The sequence below is a fragment of the Atractosteus spatula genome, chromosome 16, assembly GCF_055471065.1.
Source record: "Atractosteus spatula isolate fAtrSpa1 chromosome 16, fAtrSpa1.hap1, whole genome shotgun sequence".
Classification (NCBI taxonomy): Eukaryota; Metazoa; Chordata; class Actinopteri; order Semionotiformes; family Lepisosteidae; genus Atractosteus; species Atractosteus spatula.
In genome coordinates, this window is record NC_142721.1 from 17559576 (window position 1) to 17577249 (window position 17674).

Here is a 17674-nt window from a genome sequence, read left to right on the forward strand (position 1 = left end):
AGAGCCTGTCCAGTTGTGTGAGAGGCTGTCCAGGTGTGTACAGACAGTGTCTGTCCACGTGTGTGAGAGGCTGTGCAGGTGTGAACAGACCAGGCTCAGACATACGTACAGATCACTGTGTTTTATTGAGATCAGGCCCTGCTCTGAGGGCTGGAGGGGCAGGAGATGGAGCAGACCAGGGGTCGGGGGGTCGGGGCAGAGGCTCCTGAGTGGTGTGGCTCTGGAGACGCTGACTGTGGCACTCCGAGAGCTACAGAGGCCAGCAGCTGGCCTGCCTGCGGAGCTCTCCTGCTCCAAGGGGAATAGAGACCGGCTTCCCTGGAAAGACAAATGACAGCCGTTACAGCAGGGGGCACAGCGGGTGGCACGGTCCTGCCGGGACCTTGCTCAGTGGTCCTGCCGGGACCTTGCTCAGCAGGCGGCGCGGTCCTGCCGGGACCTTGCTCAGTGGTCCTGCCAGGACCTTGCTCGGCGGGCAGCGCCAGTCTCTTCCTCGCTCTCAGCGGTTCTGGGGATCTGACTGATCTCGGGGCTGCAGCTGTGCAGGGGACCCCCTCCCCAAACCCCCAGGACATACCCAGCACCAGGGGGAAGCTCTGTCCTGTACGCCTCTCGATGACCTGCAGGGGGCAGTGTGGGGCTCCCCACAGCGCCGTCACCCCCACGCGCACCTTGCTCCCCCCGAACACCCACTCCAGCTTGTTGCCAAGGTAACACACACCCCTGAGCCGCAGCTCTGGGATGTCGTCCGGCAACACGGGGTCAAAGGTCAGGCAGTCCTTCTTAATGCTGCAGAAGCAAGAGAGAGAAACAGAGAGGACAGGCTCAGTGACCACAGCCTGGCCAGAGAGACTGGACACAGGCACACCTGGCTGCTCAGAGAGGACAGGCTCAGTGACCACAGCCTGGCCAGAGAGACTGGACACAGGCACACCTGGCTGCCCAGAGAGGACAGGCTCAGTGACCACAAAGGGACAGACAGACACACACAGGGACAGGCACACAATGCCAACCGGAATCCTGTGTATCCAAACAGCACAGCCTGCAGGAACCCGCCCATCCCGGTCAGGAAGTTCACTGTCCCTGAGCCATCGGAGCCCTCAGACCACACCTGGAGAGAGACAGGAGACACACTGACTCCACACCCGTAGAGAGAGAGACAAGAGACACACTGACTCCACACCTGGAGAGAGACAGGAGACACACTGACTCCACACCCGTAGAGAGAGACAAGAGACACATTGACTCCACACCCGGAGAGAGAGACAAGAGACACACTGACTCCACACCTGGAGACAGACGGGATACACACTGACTCCACACCCGGAGAGAGACAGGAGACACACTGACTCTACACTTGGAGAGAGAGACAGGAGACACACTGACTCCACACCTGGAGAGAGAGACAGGAGACACACTGACTCCACACCCGGAGAGAGACAGGAGACACACTGACTCCACACCCGGAGAGAGAGAGACAGGAGACACACTGACTCCACACCTGGAGAGAGAGACAGGAGGCACACTGACTCCACACCCGGAGAGAGACAGGAGACACACTGACTCCACACTCGGAGAGAGAGACAGGAGACACACTGACTCCACACTCGGAGAGAGAGACAGGAGAGAAATGGGAGCTTTGGACACACTGCTTGCTCTCTCAATTCAATTCAAGGTGCCTTATTGGCATGACCGATGGGTATAGTCAGTGTTGCCAAAGCAAAAAAAATAAATAAAATTAACATGAAACAAAACAAAAAATAAAAAATAAAAATAAATTAAAACCTACAGACATACAGTCATGTGAAAAAGAAAGTACACCCTCTTTCAATTCAATGGTTTTACAAATCAGGGCATAAATAACAATCGTCTAGTCCTCACCAACTTCCATAATTAGACAAATCTAGCCTCAGATAATACACAACACATAACAGATTTCACTATGTCATTATTTATTCAACAGAAAGTAAGCCAAAATGCAGAAACCATGTGGGAGAATTTAAGTACACCCTTACTGCTTCCATAGGATTAAGAAGGTAATTGGCAGCCAGGCGCTGCTAATCAAATGCACTTGATTAGTTGATCATCAGGAAGGGTGACCACCTGTATAAAAGCAGAACCTTTGGCAGTTTGGTCATCTGGATCATTCAGGTGTGTGTTAACACCAGGCCAAGGAGAAAAGACATCAGCAATGAACTCAGAGAAGCAATTGCTGCTGCTCATCAATCTGGGAAGGGCTATAAGGCTATTTCCAAACAATCTGGAATCCATCATTCTCCAGTGAGAAGGATTATTTACAAATGGAGAACATTCAAGACAGCTGCCAATCTCCCCAGAAGTGGGCGTCTCAGCAAATTCATCCCAAGGTCAGACCGTATAATGCTCAGAGAAATCGCAAAGAACCCAAGAGCTACATCTAGAGATCTACAGGCCTTGGACAACATGTTAAATGTTGAAGTTCATGACAGCACGATCAGAAAAAGACTGAACAAGTATGGCTTTCATGGAAGGTTAGCCAGGAGTGAGCCCCTTCTCCCCAAGAAGAACATGGCAGCACGGTGTAGGTTTGTAAAGTTGCATCTGAACAAACCACAAGATTTTTTGGAACAACGTCCTTTGGACAGACGAGACCAAAGTGGAGATGTCTGGTCATTATGCACAAGAGGAGGTGAAGGCTCTGAGAAATGAAAGGAGGCTTTGATTAGTTCTTTCCACCTGTCTGTTGGCTTCAGGGTGGTATCCCGAGGTTAACGACACATGAGTGCCCAGGGCTTGACAGAAGGCTTTCCAAAAGGCAGAGACAAATTGGGGGGCCTCTGTCAGAGACCACGTCCCTGGGCAAACCGTGTAGGTGAAAGACCTGCTGGACAAACAGCACTGCCATCTCCTGGGCTGTGGGTAATGCTGGGAGGGGAACAAAGTGGGCCGATTTGGAGAAGCGATCGGAGACCACTATGATTACCGTATTACCTTGACTGTTCGGGAGGTCCGTGATGAAATCCACTGCAATGTGAGACCAGGGGCGGTAGGGGACCAGGAGGGGGTGAAGGAGACCCATTTTCCTGGCACGTAGGGTCTTGGTTCTGGCACAGGTCGGACATGCCCGAATATAGTCGGCGACATCAGCTCTCATGGTAGGCCACCAGAAGTCCCCGTTCAGGAGGTCCAGAGTACGTCTGACCCCAGGATGGCCTGCGAACTGGGAGTCATAACCCCACTGCAACACTGCCGAACGTAAATTGTCCACAACGAAGAGTTTATCCGCGGGACAACGGAGAGGGATGGCAGTCCTGTCCAGTTCCCACCTGACTTGATCCTCGATGGAGCAGTGAACCACTGCCACAGCACGGTTGGTCGAGATTATCGGTTCAGGTGCGTAGTCCAGATCCGGGGGGTCGTGGAGTCGGGAGAGTGCGTCAGCCCTCCCATTCTTAGATCCAGGCGTATAGGTAATCGCGAAATTGAAGCGTGAGAAGAACAGGGACCAGCGAGCCTGACGCGAGTTGAGGCGTTTAGCTGATTGGATGTAGGCCAGGTTCTTGTGGTCTGTGTGTAACGCGGCTAGGTTGTGGTGAAAAGGATCCGATGCAGATGCAGGAGTCCTTGGGAGGTGAGTAAGCGAACAGAGCAAAACCAGGAGCTGAGTCGTAGTCCGTAGGTCAAGATCCGGTAAAGGCACTGGTGGCAAACAATTCAGAACGTGAGACAGGTTCGTGGTCGAAACAAGAGCGGCAGGGTCAATTCCGAAAATAGTCACAGGTAGCAAACAATCCAAGGGGCGAGACGAGAACCGGAGTCCGAAGGCAAAAGGTGAAGTCAGAAATTCCAGTAAGGCAAAAGGGAAAGAAACGCTAGGTAGAGCAACACGAAGTGAACTCAATACCGAGCAGCGATAGGCGGGTAAGGGAGGCTTAAATAATGCAGCCGGCGGCGTTTGTAATTATCACCCTGCTGCTGGAACTGATTAGTCCTCTTAGGAGCTGGTCTGGGCCGGTTAGTGGTCGTGACACTGTGATTATAACAAAGGGATGTTGAGCCTCCTCCAGCCAATGTCTCCATTCCTCGAGGGCCAGCTTGATTGCGAGGAGCTCGCGATTACCCACATTGTAGTTCACCTCGGCAGGAGAGAGCTTCTTGGAGAAGAAACACATGCAGAACGTGTCCTTCTTCATGGCACTGGGAGAGGACTGCACCAACCCCATAGGCAGAGATGTCAACTTCCACCACGAAAGGCCGGGAGGGATCCGGGTGACGAAGAAGTGGAGCTGAGCTGAAGAGGTGCTTTAGGCGTAGGAAAGCCTTGTCAGCCTCCGGGTTCCACTTACCCCGGCCAGGTCGGTTATGAGTCAAGGCAGTGATGGGCGCAACAACGGAGCTAAAGTTCTTAATGAAGCGCCTGTAAAAATGAGCAAAACCCAGAAAACGTTGGATCTGCTTCAGATTGCGCGGGACTGGCCAGCCGTTAATAGTGGCTACCTTAGACGAGTCCATCTCCACCCCCAGGGGAGAAATGATGTAGCCCAGGAAGTGCATCTTAGAGACATGAAACACACAGTTCTCCAGCTTAGCGCAGAGCCTGTTGTCGATCAATCTGGACAACACCTCCTGGACGTGACGGACATGATCCTGAGAGTCGGTGGGGAAAAAATCGGAATGTCATCCAGATATACCAAAACAAAGTTGCCAATAATGTCCCTGAAGATGTCATTCATAAAGGACTGGAAGACTGCCGGGGCATTAACGAGGCCAAAGGGCATGACTTGATACTCGTAATGCCCGTGCGTGGTCATAAAGGCCGTCTTCCACTCGTCCCCTTCCCGTATCCTGATCAGATTATAAGCCCCCCGCAGATCTAATTTCGAAAAGATGGAGGCTCCCTGTAAGGACTCCAAAGCCGCTGGAATTGGCGGCAGGGGGTAGCGATGATTAACCGTAATGGAGTTCAAGCCCCTGTAGTCGATACATGGGTGCAAGGAGCCATCCTTCTTCTCAATGAAAAAGAAACCGGCACAGGCAGGAGAAGAGGAGGGGCGAATAAAGCCTGAGTCCAGGGCTTCCTTAATGTAGTCCTGCAGGGCCTGATTCTCCGTTTGGGTTAGAGGGTAAATGCGACCCCTGGGCGGGAGGGTTCCTGGCAGGAATTGTATCGCGCAGTCGCAGCTCCGGCGAGGGGGCAGCGAGAGAGCCCGCTGTTTATCGAAGGCCTGTGTCAAGTGCACATATTGTGGTGGGATGGAAGATGGAGCGTCCCCGGGGAGTACAGCTGCAGAGACCTTAACAGGGAGGCGACAACAACTGGTACGGCAGGCATGGCTCCAGGCAATGATCTCATTCTTGGCCCAGGAGATGTGGGGGTCGTGTCTTTTGAGCCAGGGAAGGCCCAGGATCAGCGGGTAGGCAGGCGAGTCCAGGAGTAGAAATGAAATATCCTCGGTGTGTGTGGCCCCAACCCTGAGAGAGAGGGGGATGGCTTGCAGGGTAATCTGAGCAGGGGTGAGCGGAGAGCCATCTAGTGCTTGAATGTTGACCAGGGGCGACACGGAAACCACAGGGATATTCCAACGTTTGGCGAAAGAGGCGTCTACGAATGTTCCTTCTGCACCTGAGTCAACGAAGACCGACGGGGGAAGGTGAGTATCGGACCACGACAGCTCAGCCGGGAACGGAGAGCCAGAAGAGGCTGGAGAAACGACAGCGCTACTGACCCTAGCTGTAGGCCGCGGGAGAGCTCGAGGAGCAAACTCGGAGGACAGGTAGCAAGCAGATGGTTTGAAGAAGCACAGTACGGGCATCGTCCCTCTCGGCGGCACCTTTCCTTTTCCTGAGAGGAGAGAGGAGCATGCGGCAGAGCTGGCAGTGCAGGGAGCGACCCCTCCGGACGGCCATGTCTGCTTCCCGGGTGTCTCTCTGCTCTCCGAATTCTAATACGGCTGTCCAGTTCGAGAACCTGAGAGATCGCCGCGTCAAGGGACTGGGAGTGGATTGGCGTGAGCACGGGGTGGTCCTTCAACTCCTCCGACAGTCCCTTACAGAAGAGACAGACAAGAGCCTCCGGGTTCCAGGCAGGCGAGGGACTGAAATTCCTCCAGGAGTCCTGTAGTGGTCTGTCGCCCTGCTGAAGTGCTGAGAGCCGCAGGTGAATCAAGTCCAGGTTGTTCTGCGAAAAGCGCGCCTGGAGACGATCCGCAAAACTACGAAAATCCGCGAGTTGACAGTCTCCCCTGGCCAGCTAGACAGATGACCAATCCAGAGCCTTGCCTGTAAGCAGGGAGAACGCAAATCCAATCTGCTCCCCCTGACGTAGGAAAACGCTCGGGATACAATTGAAAGGAGAGAAAGCACTGAGCAATGAAGCCTCTGCAACCAGCAGGATTACCGTCATGTTTCTCCGGGAGAACAAACGGTACGATTGGGGGAGTGGAGGGTGGGGCCGAGGCTTGTGAGGAAGACACTGCAGGGGACGGCATGGGGAACGGGGGCACCGGGGGGACGAAAGCCAGGCGACGTGATTGGTGAGATGCAGAACGGACAGCTGTAGCTGGGAGAGGGCTTGGGAGTGCTGCTGGAGAAGGGAGCGAAGAGCTTGAGCGTCCGCGGTACTCTCGGTATTCTGTCGGGATACTCTGGAGAGGAGACAAGGATCCTGTGCAGCCGCAGGAGTAGCCGGTAGTCACGGCAACAACCAATCCGAATCCAGAGGCGAGATCGTGGTCAGAGGGAGAAAGGAAGGTCGAAAACCAGGCCATACGCAGGTGGCAAACAATCCCAGTCGAGAGGCGGGGTCCGAAGTCCGATGGCAAAATCCAGAGTGACACAAGGTTTAGGAATCGCTAGGTAGAGCTCTCAGGGAGTTAACTCAATACTGAGCGGCGGGAAGCGGGTTCGAGAGGCTTAAATACCGCAGCCTGCCGCATGGTAGGGCGTCTGGTGCTGAGTGAACACGTGTGGCGGCGCTTGTAATTATCGCCCTGCGGCCTGGACTGGTCAGCTCTCTTGGGGGCTGGTCTGGGCAGGCTGGTGCTCGTGACAGCACGGTGGTGGAGGGGTGATGATTTGGGTGTGTTTTGCACCTTGCAGTCATCGAGTCGACCATGACCTCCTCTTTACACCCAAGTATTCTAGACGCAAATGTGAGGCCATCTGTCCAACAGCTTGGCCGAAACTGGGTCATGCAACAGGACAATGATCCCAAGCACACCAGCAAATCTACGACTGGATGGCTGAAAAAGAAAAGAATCAAGGTGTAGGAATGGCCAAGTCAAGGTCCAGACCTCAACCCCATTGAGATGCTGGGGCGGGACCGAGAACTGCACATGAACGGATGTCCTCAAACATCACTGAGCTGAAGCAATGTTGTAAAGACGAGTGGGCCAAAACTCCTCCCAAACGATGTGAGAGACTAATAAACTCATACAGAAAACAATTACTTCACGTTATTGCAGCTAAAGGTGGCTGTACAAGCTACTGAATCATGGGGTGTATTTAGTTTTTCACACATGACTTCTGCACGTTGGCTTATTGTTTGTTAAGTACAGTAAATAATGACATAGTGGAATCTGTTGTTTGTCACCTGAGGTTAGATTTACCTAATTCTAGGACCTGGTCAGGACCAGATGATTTTTTATTTCCTGATAGATAAAACCATAGAATTGATAGAGGGTGTACTTTCTTTTTCACATGACTGTATTACAGACATTTACAACAAAGACGCATCATAAAATATTGACATATACTGTAAACGTATGGAGCATTATTGAGAGACGGGCTTACTGTTCTTCAGGCTGTGACAGGAGATCACATACTGGGCTGCCAGTTCAACTGAGTTCCCTCCTCCCTCTCCCAGTAGGATTGGGACCCGTTGTGATTCTGGCAGGTGTGGAAACTCTGGGACTAGATTTCTGAGTTTAGGGAAGAATGTTTCTCTAATCCCAGAGTATCTGTCACAGTGCAGTAGGAAGTGCACCTCTGTCTCTATTTCTCCCCGCTGGCAGTGGGAGCACAGCCTGTCCTCTCTGGGCAGCCAGGTCTGCCTGTGTCCAGTTTTTCTGGCAGCCAGGCTGTGGTCACTGAGCCTGTACTTGTCAGGGTTTCTTTTTGCTGTTTCTTATCTTGGTCAAATTTTCGGCTAGTGTGTATTGTCTGTTTAGGGTTCTGTAGCATTCTAGTTTATGTTGTGTTTGTGTGTGTGTCCCAGTGTGTGAGATATTGCTGTTTGAGTCTGAGTTGTGGTGCTCTAGCAGTGCTGTCCTGATGCTGGTTAGTGTCGGTGTGGCTCAGGTCAGTGAGCCTCAGGACCAGCTGGCTCAGGGGGCTCTGTTTTGGGCTCAGCTCTTGGCTCAGCAGGGCTTTGTGGTGGTAGGAATTTTGGTCGCTGTTTTTTAGGTGTAGCCAATACTTTAATACTCTTTTCTGTATGTTTATCAATAGTGGGTTCTGGCCTAATTTGGCCCTGCACCCGTTGTTAGGTGTTTTTCTCTGCACACGGAGGATGTTTCTACAGATCTCCATGTGCAGAGTTTCTGTGGGGTGTTTGTCCCATTGAGTGTACTCCTGGTCTGTGAGGGGACCCCACACTTCACTGCCGTATAGGGCAATGGGTTGGATTACACTTTCAAATATTTGGAGCCAGATTCTTGTTGGTGGGTTGATGTTGAAGAGCCTCCTTCTTATTGTGTAGAAAGCCCTGAGTGCCTTCTCCCTCAGTGCCTTCACTGCCAGGTCAAAACTCCCAGATGAGCTGACGGTGAGACCGAGATATTCTCTCACCTGGAAGGGCTCCTGGATGTTATTGAAATTCCTCATCAACAGCTCCTGGGCCCGAGACGCCTCTCTGAGCTCCAGCCAACCCACAGCAAACATCCCCTAACACAGAGGGACAGAGAGAGACAGTCCCTTCAGCCTGGGCTCTGTCTGTCTGACCCCAACCCACTGCACACACCCCGACACACTGGGCTGTGTCTGTCTATCGGTCAGTGTCTGTCCAGGACTTGCACACTGGGCTGTGTCTGTCTGCCGGTCAGTGTCCGTCTGTCTCCTCTCCCTACAAGAGGTGCTGTGCTGTCTTACCCAGGTCATTGCTGGTCCCTGGGGATCAGTCACTGGCTCATACACTTCCAGGTCATTCCTTCTGACCTCTGGAGACATGGGGTACCCCAGCGGATACCCCAGCAACACAACATCTGCCTGCTTCACTTTCTCTCCTGAGAGGGAGGAGAAATTTAATGAAAAAGAGACAGAAAAGAGACAGGACTAAGTGTACTCCATTGGTCTCTGAGCTGGGTAGGACTGTAGCAGCCCTGTACTCTACTGGTCTCTGAGCTGGTAGGACTGGAATGTAGCAGCCCTATACTCCACTGGTCTCCAAGCTCGGTAGGAGTGGACTGTAGCAGCCCAATACTCAACTGGTCTCTGAGCTGGTAGGACTGGACTGTAGCAGCCCTGTACTCCACTGGTCTCTGAGTTGGTAGGACTGGACTGTAGCAGCCCAGTACTCCACTGGTCTCTGAGCTGGTAGGACTGGACTGTAGCATCCCTGTACTCCACTGGTCTCTGAGTTGGTAGGACTGGACTGTAGCATCCCTGTACTCCACTGGTCTCTGAGCTGGTAGGACTGGACTGTAGCAGCCCAGTACTCCACTGGTCTCTGAGCTGGTAGGACTGGACTGTAGCAGCCCTGTACTCCACTGGTCTCTGAGCTGGTAGGACTGGACTGTAGCAGCCCAGTACTCCACTGGTCTCTGAGCTGGTAGGACTGGACTGTAGCAGCCCTGTACTCCACTGGTCTCTGAGCTGGTAGGACTGGACTGTAGCAGCCCTGTACTTCACTGGTCTCTGAGCTGGTAGGACTGGACTGTAGCAGCCCAGTACTCCACTGGTCTCTGAGCTGGTAGGACTGGACTGTAGCACTGTAGCACAGTCCTGTAGCAGCCCTGTACTCCACTGGTCTCTGAGCTGGTAGGACTGGACTGTAGCAGCCCTGTACTCCACTGGTCTCTGAGCTGGTAGGACTGGACTGTAGCAGCCCAGTACTCCACTGGTCTCTGAGCTGGTAGGACTGGACTGTAGCAGCCCTGTACTCCACTGGTCTCTGAGCTGGTAGGACTGGACTGTAGCAGCCCTGTACTCCACTGGTCTCTGAGCTGGTAGGACTGGACTGTAGCAGCCCAGTACTCCACTGGTCTCTGAGCTGGTAGGACTGGAATGTAGCAGCCCTGTACTCCACTGGTCTCTGAGCTGGTAGGACTGGACTGTAGCAGCCCTGTACTCCACTGGTCAAGAGGTAAATAAGAGGTAGAGACAGACAAGGCAGGGTGCGAGAGGCGAAAACAGATCCTGTTTCTCACCTGTCTTGTATCCATCAAACTCAGGGTGGTAATTCTGCTCCGGGTCAAAGGGGATTTTGATCCGATCGGCTATATTCTGCCACTGTGGAGGCGGAGGGATGTGCAGGAGAGAGGCCAACTCCACCGCAAACTGGAGACTGAGAGAGACACTAGCTCACCCACAGGGACACGCACAACACCCCGCACCACACCACCACCACACACCAGCACACCACACCCTGCACCCCGCACAGCACCACCAAAACACCATGCAGCACCACACCACAACACCACCACACCCTGCACGACACCACTCCACCACACCACACCCCACACAACACCACCAAAACACCATGCACCAGCACACCCCACACGACAGCACACAAGACCCCGCACAACACCACACTACACACCACAACATCACACTGCATGATACCACAGCACCAAACGACATCACACTACACGACACCCTGAGAACACAGACGAGACCCTGAGGAGACTCTGAGGACACAAAAGAGACCCTGAGGACACAGGCAGATGAGACTCTGAGGACACAGAACAGACGCCAAGGACACAGACGAGACCCTGAGGAGGCTCTGAGGAGACAGACGAGACCCTGGGGAGACTCTGAAGACACAGATGAGACGCTGAAGAGACTCTGAGGACACAGAACAGACGCTGAGGAGACAGACGAGACTCTAAAGACAGAGACAAGACACTGAAGAGACGCTGAGGACACAGATGAGACGCTGAAGAGACTCTGAGGACACAGACGAGACGCTGAAACTTTGCTGACTGCCTCACCTTTGCTTGGCCACTGCATTGGTGTAGACAGAGTTGTCCACGCTGCTGTGGAATTCGTCAGGGGGCATCACTCCTGAAACAGACAAGAGGCGCACTTGCACCGGGCTGGGACTCAACCCCCCACTACTGCTACTCCAATCAGAACCAGCGATGTCACAGGACACGGTGATGTCATTATATCTGTGGTGTCATGGATACCTCTGATGTGGTAGCTCCCTTCCTCACTGCTCCAGGCGACTCTGGATGCCCAGTACTCAGCCACAGCCTTCACCAGCTCCCAGCCCCCGGCATCACTGAACAGGGCCAGATCCTGCAGCACACAGAGGGACAAGAGAGGGACAGAGGGAGGGAGATCACAGACAGTGTGTCTATAAGGGAGTACACACACAGGAGATCATAGACAGTGTGTCTATAAGGGAGTACACACACAGGAGATCACAGACAGCGTGTCTATAAGGGAGTACACACACAGGAGATCACAGACAGTGTGTCTATAAGGGAGTACACACACAGGTGATCACAGACAGTGTGTCTATAAGGGAGTACACACACAGGTGATCACAGACAGCGTGTCTATAAGGGAGTACACACACAGGTGATCACAGACAGTGTGTCTATAAGGGAGTACACACACAGGAGATCACAGACAGTGTGTCTATAAGGGAGTACACACACAGGTGATCACAGACAGTGTGTCTATAAGGGAGTACACACACAGGAGATCACAGACAGTGTGTCTATAAGGGAGTACACACACAGGTGATCACAGACAGTGTGTCTATAAGGGAGTACACACACAGGAGATCACAGACAGTGTGTCTATAAGGGAGTACACACACAGGAGATCACAGACAGTGTGTCTATAAGGGAGTACACACACAGGTGATCACAGACAGTGTGTCTATAAGGGAGTACACACACAGGAGATCACAGACAGTGTGTCTATAAGGGAGTACACACACAGGTGATCACAGACAGCGTGTCTATAAGGGAGTACACACACAGGTGATCACAGACAGTGTGTCTATAAGGGAGTACACACACAGGTGATCACAGACAGTGTGTCTATAAGGGAGTACACACACAGGTGATCACAGACAGTGTGTCTGTAAGGGAGTACACACACAGGTGATCACAGACAGCGTGTCTATAAGGGAGTACACACACAGGAGATCACAGACAGTGTGTCTATAAGGGAGTACACACACAGGTGATCACAGACAGTGTGTCTATAAGGGAGTACACACACAGGAGATCATAGACAGTGTGTCTATAAGGGAGTACACACACAGGTGATCACAGACAGTGTGTCTATAAGGGAGTACACACACAGGAGATCATAGACAGTGTGTCTATAAGGGAGTACACACACAGGAGATCACAGACAGTGTGTCTATAAGGGAGGATACACACAGGTGATCACAGACAGTGTGTCTATAAGGGAGTACACACACAGGAGATCACAGACAGTGTGTCTATAAGGGAGTACACACACAGGAGATCACAGACAGTGTGTCTATAAGGGAGTACACACACAGGAGATCACAGACAGTGTGTCTATAAGGGAGGATACACACAGGTGATCACAGACAGTGTGTCTATAAGGGAGTACACACACAGGTGATCACAGACAGTGTGTCTATAAGGGAGTACACACACAGGAGATCACAGACAGTGTGTCTATAAGGGAGTACACACACAGGTGATCACAGACAGAGTGTCTTTAAGTGAGTACACACACAGGAGATCATAGACAGTGTGTCTATAAGGGAGTACACACACCTGCGTCAGGTACAAGTACTGTCTGAAGGCCAGGCTGACATCACCGTTGATGTGGATCTCCTGCTGCCCATACAATTTCTCCTCGCAGACCTCCTTTCCTGACAGCGCACTCTCCCAGGGAAACTTCACACCCTGCACACACAACAGCACAGCTACACAACTGTTGCACAACTACAACAGCACTTCACCTGACACCCCTGATACCGCACTCACCTGACACCCCTGCGCCCCACCAACCTGACACCCCACCAACCTGACACCCCTGTGCCCCACTAACCTGAAACCCCACTCACCTGACACCCGACACCCCACTCACCTGACACCCCACGCTTCCCCCCCTGACGCCCCACTCACCCGACACCCCTGCGCCCCACCAACCTGACACCCCTGTGCCCCACTAACCTGAAACCCCACTCACCTGACACCCCACTCATCTGACACCCCACGCTTCCCCCCCTGACGCCCCACTCACCCGACACCCCTGCGCCCCACCAACCTGACACCCCTGTGCCCCACTCATCTGACACCCCTGACACCCCACTCACCTCACACCCCTGTGCCCCACTCACCTGACACCCCACTCACCTCATACCCCTGTGCCCCACTCACCTGACACCCCTGTGCCCCACTCACCTGACACCCCACTCACCTCATACCCCTGTGCCCCACTCACCTGACACCCCTGTGCCCCACTCACCTGACACCCCACTCACCTCATACCCCTGTGCCCCACTCACCTGACACCCCACTCACCTGACACCCCTGTGCCCCACTCACCTGACACCCCTGTGCCCCACTCACCTGACACCCCACTCACCTCATACCCCTGTGCCCCACTCACCTGACACCCCTGTGCCCCACTCACCTGACACCCCACTCACCTCACACCCCTGTGCCCCACTCACCTGACACCCCTGTGCCCCACTCACCTGACACCCCACTCACCTGACACCCCTGTGCCCCACTCACCTGACGCCCCACTCACCTCACACCCCTGTGCCCCACTCACCTGACACCCCTGTGCCCCACTCACCTGACACCCCACTCACCTCATACCCCTGTGCCCCACTCACCTGACACCCCTGTGCCCCACTCACCTGACACCCCACTAACCTCACACCCCTGTGCCCCACTCACCTGACACCCCTGTGCCCCACTCACCTGACACCCCACTCACCTCACACCCCTGTGCCCCACTCACTTGACGTCCCACTCACCTGACGCCCCTGTGCCCCACTAACCTGAGACCCCAGTCACCTGACACCCCTGCCCCCCACTAACCTGACACCCCTGACACCCCAGTCTCCTGACACCCCTGCGCCCCACTAACCTCACACCCCTGCACCCCACTCACCTCACACCCTTGCGCCCCACTAACCTGACGCCCCACTCACCTGACACCCCTGACACCCCTGCGCCCCACTCACCTCACACCCCTGCGCCCTGGCGTTCTCTGCTGCCCCTGGCAGGGTTCTGAGCCGGTACCCCAGCACGTGGCGTGCCAGCTCTGGGTAGAAGAGAGCGATCCCGGGGTACACCCAGGTGTCCTGCGGAAACACAGACAGGCGGGTGGGCGGGAGGCCGCAAGGCCAGGAGGCTGGGTTCGAGCCGGGCCTGCACCAGGCAGGCAGAGACACACACCTGGTCCCAGAACACGTGGCCCCAGTAGTCCTGCCCACTCCTCCCATTGGACAGGCCGCCGGGGCTGACCCCCCCGAACAGGAAGCCGCAGTCGTGTAGGGGTGGGAATGCACTGAGCAGGTAGTAGAGGCAGCCAATCACGGCCCGCCTCAAAGGGGAGGGGCCGACCAGCTCCACCCCGCAGCCCTGCCAAAGCTCCGCCCACGCCCGGCAGTGGGAGGGGCTCAGGTCACCCGAGCCAATCAGAGAGAGGCCAAGGGCGTAGGCGCTCTGAGCGCGCTCGGCGCTGTCGGCCACGGCGGTGAGGAACACCCAGCATTCCTCACTCCGCGCAGAGGGCAGCGTCAGGCTGGAGGGCACCGGCGTCCAGATCAGGTGCACATGGGGCTGGGGTCCTCCAGCCTCCTCTGGAGTGAGAGTCTGTCCAAACACGTGCCTGAGGGAAAGACAGGGCGCTGTGACGGACGCCGCGCTCGCCCCGCGCTCGCCCCGCGCTCGCCCCCCACCAGCGACTGCCTCACCGGCCCCCTCTGAAGTCCGGTCCCGCCTGGAGGCTGATGTCCTCGCTTTGGGGCGCGAACGCGCTGTGGAGCTGCACGGTGACGGGCTCCCCAGGGGTCGCCCTGCGCTCCACCCTCAGCTCCATGGCCAGCAGGTTGGGGTGCGCCCGGTGAGCGAACAGCTCCTGGGAGACACTGACAGCGCCGCAGCTGAGGCGGTGGGAGAACACACCTGGGGCGGGAGGCAGGGAGATATCTCACTCCCCTGTAACTCACTCCTCACCCCTTGCTGAGTCATATCTCACCCCTCAGTAACTCTCTCCTCACCCCTCAGTATCTCACCCCTCAATAACTCTCTCCTCACCCCTCAGTAACTCACCCCTCAATAACTCTCTCCTCACTCCTCAGTAACTCACTCCCCACCCCTCAGTATCTCCCCCCTCAGTATCTCACTACTCACCCCTCAGTAACTCTCTCCTCACCCCTCAGTATCTCACCTCTTGGTATCTCACTCCTCACCCCTCAGTATCTCACTCCTCACCCCTCAGTATCTCACTCTTCAGTATCTCACCCCTCAGTATCTCACTCCCTGCTCCTCCCAGAGTGATGTTCTTACACCTCGAGTGCCCCGGGGGGCTCGTACCTCGACGCGTGTCCAGGGTGTAGCTGTGTTTCGGGGGGCCAGCGCCGGCCTGGGGCAGCTCCAGCTGCACGGCCAGGGGCGAGGGCACGTCGGCTCGGTGGCAGGCGCCGGCCAGGCCGTTGTAGACGCCACCCACGTGCAGGACGCTGCCGAACGCCCGCGTGCCCAGGTAGCCGTTGGCGACCGTGGCCAGGAAGCGCGGGTCTGAGGGCAGCGAGTCGGCGGTGAAGACGTAGGGGTCGTCATGGGCGTCGGGCTGGCGGGACTCCGGCGGGCTCTGCCTGGCACTCATGCTCTGCCCACACAGCACACACACGGTAACCCACAACACGGCAGCCCTGCCTCCGGTCTGCAGGGTCAGTGTCCACAGTCTGACCAGGGCGAGAGACAGCAAGGACAAACACACCCTGATGCTCAGTGTCACAGCCTGAGGAACAGACAGTGAGCCTGTCTCTCAATAATAATAATACAGTGTGTGATCTCCTGTCCCAGCCTGAGGAACAGACAGTGAGCCTGTCTCTCAATAATAATAATACAGTGTGTGATCTCCTGTCCCAGCCTGAGGAACAGTGAGCCTGTCTCTCAATAATAATAATACAGTGTGTGATCTCCTGTCACAGCCTGAGGAACAGACAGTGAGCCTGTCTCTCAATAATAATAATACAGTGTGTGATCTCCTGTCCCAGCCTGAGGAACAGTGAGCCTGTCTCTCAATAATAATAATACAGTGTGTGATCTCCTGTCACAGCCTGAGGAACAGACAGTGAGCCTGTCTCTCAATAATAATAATACAGTGTGTGATCTCCTGTCCCAGCCTGAGGAACAGTGAGCCTGTCTCTCAATATTAATAATACAGTGTGTGATCTCCTGTTACAGCCTGAGGAACAGACAGTGAGCCTGTCTCTCAATAATAATACAGTGTGTGATCTCCTGTCCCAGCCTGAGGAACAGATAGTGAGCCTGTCTCTCAATAATAATAATACAGTGTGTGATCTCCTGTCACAGTCTGAGGAACAGACAATAAGGTTTTTGTTGAAATTCTCGTGTTCTTGTTTTGGCAGCACTGCCAGATAAAAGTTTTGAATCGGAAATCCGACTCCGGACGCGTCACGGAGAGGAGGAGCCGAGCAGGAAGTGAAAGTTTGCAAACTGAGCGGGCAAAGACACGAAGACAATACTAATACTACTAATTATTATTATAATAATAAAAATAATAACAATAATGTGTCCCCTAATAATAACAATGCACGCCGTGTTTACCAGTCCCCCGAGCAGCTGCGCTCCCCGCCGGGATGCGCTCCGAGTTTCCTGCAGCGGGACCCGCCGGCAGAGACCAACGGGCCGGAAGAACAGTCGCTTTCAGGTGTCTTGAAGTAGCGAAGCCCTTCGCTGCATCCACCTCTGCCCCAGTCCGGCTGACTGCCCCGCGGCTCCGGTCTGTCTGCGCGCCGGACGGCCGTGAGGGCTGGACTTTCACTCCCCGGCCGCGGCGCAGTTCCCCAGCTGGCCGCTAGAGGGCGGGCTGCTGCCACGCAGGCGCCGCCTGGCAGCCCGCTGGTCCGCGGGAGCGAGACCCTGGGAAAAGCGGGCCCGCGTGCCTGCGGCTTGTCCTTATAAGGGTGCAGCGCCAGATGTTTACAGAGCAGCGCCTCTGCCCTTATTAGGAGCCCAGGCGCACAGAGAGGAGGGGGGAGGGGCAGCGGGCCAGGGAAGAGCACATCTGGAGTCCAGACAGCAGGGAAGGAGAATTCAGCTGTTTAGCTGTTGTGCTCTGGCCCTACTGTAGTGGCCCTTGTGGACAGAGACACACACACCGACACTCAGGGACAGAGACACACACACCGACACTCGGGGACAGAAACACAGCCCGACACTCAGGGACAGAGACACATACACCGACACTCAGGGACAGAAACACAGCCCGACACTCAGGGACAGAGACACACACCGACACTCGGGGACAGAGACACACACACCGACAC

General features: G+C 54.9%; 1 protein-coding gene across 2 annotated transcripts; it reads right to left on the minus strand.

Annotated features, from left to right (window-relative positions):
- Positions 1 to 106: 106 nt before the first annotated feature.
- pgghg (protein-glucosylgalactosylhydroxylysine glucosidase) lies at positions 107 to 17278 on the minus strand. 2 transcript variants are annotated; one of them, XM_088934881.1, is made up of 14 exons: positions 16953 to 17278; positions 15693 to 16063; positions 15071 to 15281; positions 14550 to 14985; positions 14336 to 14455; positions 12909 to 13040; positions 11325 to 11436; positions 11127 to 11199; positions 10344 to 10480; positions 9067 to 9200; positions 8767 to 8862; positions 1014 to 1111; positions 578 to 789; positions 107 to 318 (listed from the first exon to the last, which is right to left on the minus strand). In XM_088934881.1, the coding sequence occupies exons 2-14, from the start codon at positions 15982 to 15984 to the stop codon at positions 251 to 253; spliced, it is 2121 nt and encodes a 706-aa protein (XP_088791007.1). In that variant the 5' UTR covers positions 15985 to 16063; positions 16953 to 17278; the 3' UTR covers positions 107 to 250. The 2 variants fall into 2 exon arrangements, with proteins under 2 accessions (XP_088791007.1, XP_088791008.1); XM_088934882.1 differs by lacking the exon at positions 8767 to 8862.
- Between the last annotated feature and the right edge of the window lie 396 nt (positions 17279 to 17674).